An 8,191-nucleotide genomic window follows, 5' to 3' on the forward strand; every position below is an offset into this window, starting at 1 on the left:
CCAGTGCAATCATGCAATTATCCAATTAATACATTTAGCAGGAGATGGGTCATCATGACAATGATGTCCATATTATAAAGGCCTGAAACCGGAAACATGGGGAAAGTGCGGAAGGAAGTTTTCTACATGCACGATACCAACTATGTTTTTTTGTATAGTAGACACAATTTTGCTTCAAAATAGCACTGATTACAACTAAATCAGATGCTGCAGTAAAACTTGATGTGCTGTCATCATTACGAGTGTCAGTATTACGAGTGTATTGTGTTGTGTGTGCTTTTACATTTCCCTGAATAAGCGATGTGCGAGGATCCGGTATGTCATATGTATACCTACTTTAAGTACAGATACAGCACATCACACTACACATTTTTGTTGAAATAGTCCAGTCATTATAGTAAGTTCACCTCGGAATTCGAGATACCCAGCTGTAAGTCTGTAAATACGTGTATATTGACACCCTAAAAGTTGTCTCAAAACCTACATATGGTAGGGTGTAAGCAACTATTAAATTTCAAGGTCAACGGTCACAAAAATCGTTTTATTGCGCTTTTTTTAGAAATATCTCATTTCCTATGGGTTTTTTGCTATTTGTATTTATTATCAATATTGTAGAATACTACATTCTCTACAAATTTTGTTTAAAAAATTTTTTTTATACGGTGAACCGTTTTCGAGATAGAGGGCGGAGAGCGCGCGGTCACTGCATCACTTAAGGTCAACTTAAGCGGTTTAGATTTTTCATACAAAAGGATTTTCCCGCTAATTCCCGTGGGAATTTCGGGAATTCCTTGTTGTTTACTTTTACTAAGGTACCTACATGCCAAATTTCAAGCGTCTAACTTCCGTTAAGCGTTTAGATTTTTCATACAAAAGGATTTTCCCGCTAATTCCTGTTCCCGTGGGAATTCCTAAGTATACTATAACCTGCCCAGGAGTATGAAGAATAATTGTACCAAGTTTCGTTAAAATCCGTCGAGTAGTTTTTGTTGGAACATACAGACGGACAGACAGACAGACAAAAATTTTACTGATTGCATTTTTGGCATCAGTATCGATCAATAATCACCCCCTGATAGTTATTTTGAAAATATATTTCATGTACAGAATTGACCTCTACAGATTTATTACAAGTACTAGCGGCCGCCCTCTATCTCGAAAACGGTTCACCGTATAAAAAAATTTTTTAAACAAAATTTGTAGAGAATGTAGTATTCTACAATATTGATAATACTCGTAAATACAAATAGCAAAAAACCCATAGGAAATGAGATATTTCCAAAAAAAGCGATTTTTGTGACCTTTGACCTTAAAATTTAATAGTTGCTTACACCCTACCATATGTAGGTTTTAAGACAACTTTTAGGGTGTCAATATACAAGTATTTACAGATTTACAGCTGGGTATCTCGAATTCCGAGATTCTTACCTAATTTAAGCTTAAATGACTGGACTAAAAAGTCATCCTTATTAGAAGGACATAAAGAACCCACAGTGTATGTATGTAGCTTGACGTGCCGTCGTCTATTGCTTGCCTAGATGGGGCAGAGGGCGTCCACAACAGTCCTCCATCGCATTCGGTCTTGAGCTTTGCGTTTGATCTCGCTCGAAGTCTTGCCGATCTTCTACGCCTCGTCTGCCACAGTGCGCCGCCAAGTTTGCTTGGGGCGACCACGTTTGCGTTTTCCTTGGGGGTTCCAATCCAGAGCCTGCTTGGGGATGTGATCGGGATCCCTTCGGAGAGTGTGGCCATTTGGCCAATCCAGTTCCATCGTCTATACCTACTTTATAAATGTTTGCTGAGTGGTAGTTGGTTTATCTTCGTTACCAGATAGATAAGTAGACTTCATAAAAATTGCTGGAGTAGCTATATAAAGGGTATTTTCTATTAATTTATTTATGTTTTATCCTGTTAAGTGTTGTATATTACCTTAGAAATTAATGTTTTATATTCTGTTATTAAAGTATTAACATAATATAAAACATTAAACTATTATTATTATGTTTATTGCCTAAACATTTCTTATAGGAGAGTTTTATAGAAAATCATAATGTAAAAAACTATAAATATTTTTATTTAAAATTGGTTAACCTCATTTATATTTACAATGTGCAGATATATTAACAAGTGTGTTATTTTTATATCTATTATACAATTAACTGTTTTTCATACACGTGGCGGTTTGGTGGCAGACCTAACGAATGGACTGAAGGTGGTCGGTTCAATTTCCCTTGACATAGGTCTTCTTACATTAGGGGCACTTCCTATTCTGTCTGACAGTGGCACTCTATGAACTAATCTCACTGGCCTTCGAACAATCCTTATCGGATGCGAATGAGAATGCACAGGTCTGATAATCAGCTTGGATTTCAATGGCACATACGTGTGATAGTGTTTCACAGTCTTGACCGCTTGAAGTTTCAAAGGTGGTGGCGCTATGTAAGTCAAGGGCACAGGCACAATTTCCACAGACGTCTTCACCTTTTGTGGCTTCATTTGTGGCGGCAATTGGGGTGGGGGCCCGTAAAACTGCTTGAAGTTGATGTTCTGGTTGGAGGGAAGTGCTTGGGAGAAGCTGTTGTCAGAACTCGCTGGCAGAGGCGTCGTCGCTTCGGGTTGTCGTGTAGTAGCTTTCGTTTCAACTTTCGTAGTCGGTTGTGTAGTTGATTCTTTCCGGGACTCATCAGGAACGTTGATCGGTGGCGATGGAGGGATGAAGCCGATGGTAGGTGGTGGTCCGAAGGGATATGGAGGCAGAAGTATGGTGGCTACTGGTGCGGCTGCGTGGGCAGTTGCTACGGCAATGGCTATGTTAGGTTGAACTGATTCGCCTGGCGATGGAGATGGTGCTATTGGTACTGCATTTGGCGTTGGCTGGACAAACACTGGAGGTGCAGGGGCGACTGGTATAACAGGCGACGCGATAAGTCGATTGAACGTCCTCTCAAAGTATTGCGAGCTGGCAGATGTCACAACTGGAGGTGGTATTTGCTGAGCAGCTGGGAACACTGGGAACACTGCTTGGCCATGCTCGACGGAGCTTTGCACAGCGCCACACAGGGCAAACAGCGCTATTACCTGAAACAAATTAGAATGGTTATTTACATGTGTTTACTTTCTTATTGATGCTTAAAATATGTTTATTGATAGTACCGATCTAATCATGGCAGAGTCCCGTCGCATGACACCCATGAAATTATAATGCGGACGCTAGAAATTGTAGCCCTCTCTTTTATATAGGTGTAACAAATTTTGCATTGTGGTGAGGCAACGTTGCGGGTGTACCGGAATACCTAATGTTTCAATGGGTAAGGACAGGGACCTTGATGGGTACGAAAATCGTATTGAAACGTCGAAGGAATAATAATACACATGATGGGCCATTGGGAAAGCACCCAAAGGCGGTGTTTTTCGAATAATCTAATTAAAAGTATTTAACATGTACTGCTCGTTGTTATAGGTTCTTAATGTACCTTAGTATCATTAATTTTAACGCAGCCTCATTCGTAACAAGTTTCAACGCAAACAGGTTTTTAACAGGTAATTTGAGGTTTCACGCAATAAAACTTTATTGTCTTGGGCTTGCCCGTAACAAAGGAAATTTAGGCTCAAACTGTTTACCTTTTTTTAGGTCAATCCCCAATTTGGTATAATGTTTAAACGGTGACAATATCTCTAAGGGTGTACCCGCCCTAGTTCGGTGAAAATGCCAAATTCAGAGGTTTCCCATCTGGGAAAGTAATTATAAAAACGATAGACAATTTACTCTTAATTCTTTAAAACTGAAAATCATCTGAAATACAAATAGTTATAGCACATCACAATTCGCACGGTCTTACCTATACTAGAAAACAATCTCTTCCAAATACCCCGGGGAGACGAAAGCTGTAGAAAATTTATCATTTCTTTTGGTGAAATGTTACATGGCTGAAGAGGTACGTTAATTCTGTTTTTCTTGAATTTTCGGGTTGTGAGTTGTATAATAAATAATCTTTAAACAGATACGTCTTTTATATTACAAGAAATAAATACTTATAAGCAAATACAAACGCCTACAAAATATCCATGTGTGAAATCTTATGCCCGCATCTGTGTGAAATAATTCTGTACAAGGCGTTCATTCTATAATATACACAAATCGTAATGACTTGTCCTAACAATAAAATAATGCAGGGATTATCTCACTGAAAACTAATTTCTATGTAGTATTTTTGAAACATTACTCGTTCATCTAATATAGTTTTTTAAAGTTAGTATTTGGTGAAACTAAAAGCAAACATATTACCTACTCGTATGCTGAAAACACTGAATTTTAGTTTTTAACCAATCAAGCTTTAATTTTATCATTAATATTTTAAGTTATTCATATGTAACTTTACATAATCCTTGTAAAATACTGGCTAAGGCGTACTAGTGCTTTTGGTGTATAAAGATTAATAAAGAACAACTGCAAGCAATCTTACTATACTAACTTTGTGAATGATTTCCTAAGAGGCGCTACTCTACTGTTAATATGTAATTGGAATTTAAATGCAAAACCAACAAAGGTAAGTCTTGCCACTGCATGGCATGTTTATTGTTTATATGAATTCGTTAATAACATTAAACGTATTAATTACTAAGTAGTTTATGTAAAGTAGCAGGATAAACTGTCTGAAATTGTACAGCAATCGTTAAAATTATCATCAACATATTATTTCTTGGAATTATTTTGTAAAAAAATATTACAAGCGCTAGAAAGTCTTCATCGTCATCATTATTTCAATCATAGGACGCAGGTACCAAAGGAAATCAGTGGGGGAGGCGTATGTTCAGAAAGGGTTGCTAAACACATTAATGGGCTTATTATTTGAGCTCACTTTTTAAAAAGTCCTGTTAGTTATTAAAATTTCTTAGCGAATAGCGAAGAGCAGTCGCCCGGCCAGCGGAAGGTCGTGGGTTCGTGTCCCGCTTTAGGAGGCAGTTCGATTTTTTCAAGTTGTTTAATAAAATTTAGTCCTGTTCACCCCTCGTACTAAGCTTAATATGCTTGTGTCACGAGTAAGCTCACCACAATAGTCGAGCGACGGCGGGGACTGAACCCGCGTTCCCCGGATCACGAGTCAGCCAGCCCCCTTAACCGTTCGGCTTTCGTGGTAAATACTGTCATAATATTAACTATTCAGTCAGCAGTAATTAAATGAAGCCGATCAAGTGTCTAATTTCTTAAATTTGGCCCGCTTAAGTGTGTAGTAACTCATATTGCTTTGCCTTATTTATTAAAGACGGACATTCTGGAACTTGCAGGTCAACATATTCGTCTTGGCTCATCTATAAATGTACGCCTCCGATTACAAATATTTATCATAATATTTTATTATTTAATTCAAGTTCATCATCATACAATAAATCATCTTGTTTTCGACTTACTTACAAGGAAGCTTTTACGTAATTACCTACTTGTTTTGGTCAATTTTAACTTATTTACGAGTAATACAACTTGTTTTAAGTTAATACGTAGCTTTTAATTAAATCCATGTAAGATCATTTTAATTCGAATCTGATAATATTGTGTTCTGTAATATTGTGAGCAATAAAGTTTTTAAATAAATAAATAATTAATTAGGTGTCTTTCTTTGATAATTCGGTATAGTTTCTAAAATAAAAGTAAAGTTTAATGCGAAACGAAATATTTAATCATAATTTCACAAATTCAAACATCATCAGTCAATCGCAGGGGCCGCGACGTACGGCGCGCCACGTACTTATGGCGAATTGGCGACGACGTGACGTACGGGGACCCTACAACGGGGGTGGCTAGCGTGACATACTAACAAGGGTACTATAATACTCTTTAGGAGTTTCATTATTAAATAACAACAAAATGTAATGCGAAACGTATTAATTTTATTTAATCATAATATCACAAGTCCAAACAGCATCAGTCAGTCATATTAAACGGCAACGATGGAGGCGGCAGGGGCGGCAACGTAGGGCGCAGCGTACGGCGACGCTACGTACGGGGACGCTACAACAGGGGCGGCGGACGCGACGTATGCTGCTGGAGCCGCTACGTACGCTGCGAAGCCGTTGTTAATCCGGTGGTAGTACTGCGAGCTGGAGGCAGTTACTATGGGGGCGGGGGCTGCTACCAGGGGGGCGCTCACCACAAGGGGTTTGGCGGCCGACACGGCGATGAGAGCGGCGAGCAGGGCGATCTGAAATATTAATTAGATCACGATTTACACTTAGGTAAAGAATTATTTATATCGCATTTATGTTTTAGGAAGCAAGTAAATTAGGTAAAGTTAACACTGGCACAAAAATGGGTGTTACAAAACGTTTTATGTAAAAGCTTATTTGATTTCCTCAAAATACGGGCTTGAAGTTATTCATCAATGAAGACTTTAAAATATGCGACCAATTTTAACTAAATCAGAGTTTACTAAGTAAAGAAGTCTCTACGTTTTCCAGGTAAACAGTTATTTCTCTACTAACAAATGAAATTGTTTTCCGGAAAAGCTTCCAGAAAATGTGCCTTTAACTTTATTCTTATTTTTCGTAGAATTGTGCACACTTACGATTTTGAACATATTGGTGTGTTTTGTTTTGTCTCGCTATCACAGGACTTGTACTGACCACTGATGCAACGAGCCATTATATAGTTAGGACGGGGTGTGTGGCGCAAGACTCCGAAGCAGGCAACGTCTCTGACATTGACGGGGCGTGATGAGAATAAGCATCGCCTTTAGGGATTAATCACTGCATTATTTCAATTCCAAGGAAATCGAAGGCTGACCAATTTGTTCAGTCCGGTCACACTGTCTCTGTACCATATTTCGAGCGCTTTGGCAACGGAAAGGCAACGCAACTTGGATCGGTTCGCTTCGTCTAACATAAGTTTTATGTCATGTAAATTTTATTTTTAAGAAAATAACAGGAAAATTCAGCATCCATGGTAAGCTTTTAATAATTTTTGTAGGATTGAGGGAAGGCGAATTACTAAAAGATTGAGGCTTCCATTTAATAAAAAGCGGATGGAGACAGTTTTAATTAATTAAGATTTATGGTTACTCGTTTATGATTTAATAATATAATTACAAAAGCTAAAGACTAATCGAACGACATCCTGTAGGTATGTATAAATAGCCGTGAAGTTGTTTAGAAGAGAAACCTATACGTAATTTGGAAATGTGCCTCTTATTTGTTAGTAACATAAACAATTAACGTGGGTATTTTCCATACAAACTATTCATATACTTTTCGTCCAAACTTAATGTGTATTTCAGTCTCAAATAGTAAGTGAACAATGGAAAGGTAACCAATTTAGAATAATTTACGTATTACGGATGTAATACTTCAAGAACAAAGCTTTCTGGATGAATGTAGAGTCCGGTAAGGTTACTCGGCTTCCCACATGTAACAAATATTTGTTCCATACCACATTTAGTTTTGTCACACTTAAGGCGCATACCCTGGTGCCGCCTGTAGGCCTAGGATACGCACCGCGATAAGCGTTTATCACGCCATTTCATCGATTTTACGTGATAAGCTCATACAATTGTCGTCTAAAATCATCGATAACATTTTATCATGGCGCGCATCCTAGCCCGGCTGATCAACATAATTTTTGACAAAAAACTACACACAGAAATCACGGGGTCGGTTCAATTTCGTACGTGTGTAATAGACAATAATCTTGCAAAATATTTTTACTTTGTGATTGACTGTGACTTTAAGATCCTTATTCAGAAACTATGCTCAGCGACATGGAATAGATATTTAATCAAGCACAGCCTTGATTTGTGCTAAGTACTATGACTATGAATCTAGTCTTGAGTACCTATCATTTCATAATCGTCGTAATTTCACTGCAGGAACCTGACCCTGTCTAATTTACCAAAGGTAAATTAAATAGATAGAGAATTTGGCCTATACTCCCCACTCTGAACTTTCATAACATGGGCTTAAAATGTCAGTACGTTTATTTCTATAAACAATGCTGGTTTAGGATTTGTTTTCACATGTTCTAATATGCATCATAGTTGCGACGGAACGGGTACGTACGCACGACTTCAGGCCACTGGCTGAAACCGAATATAGCCTCTTTTGTCACGTGAAACGTGCTTTCTTTTTCCTCGAGATCTGACGTGGGCAGTCGTAACCCCAGGTAAAGGGTATTCGTAATTAATTGCGTATTTAAGCTTTGACG

At 38.1% G+C, this 8,191-nt stretch overlaps 1 protein-coding gene across 1 annotated transcript; it reads right to left on the reverse strand.

The window, feature by feature from the left end:
* Positions 1 to 2,053: 2,053 nt before the first annotated feature.
* LOC135077296 (uncharacterized) lies at positions 2,054 to 6,621 on the reverse strand. The gene is made up of 3 exons (XM_063971830.1): positions 6,561 to 6,621; positions 5,940 to 6,197; positions 2,054 to 3,078 (listed from the first exon to the last, which is right to left on the reverse strand). The coding sequence occupies exons 1-3, from the start codon at positions 6,570 to 6,572 to the stop codon at positions 2,167 to 2,169; spliced, it is 1,182 nt and encodes a 393-aa protein (XP_063827900.1). The 5' UTR covers positions 6,573 to 6,621; the 3' UTR covers positions 2,054 to 2,166.
* Between the last annotated feature and the right edge of the window lie 1,570 nt (positions 6,622 to 8,191).

This window comes from Ostrinia nubilalis, chromosome 13 (assembly GCF_963855985.1).
Source record: "Ostrinia nubilalis chromosome 13, ilOstNubi1.1, whole genome shotgun sequence".
NCBI classification, from domain to species: domain Eukaryota; kingdom Metazoa; phylum Arthropoda; class Insecta; order Lepidoptera; family Crambidae; genus Ostrinia; species Ostrinia nubilalis.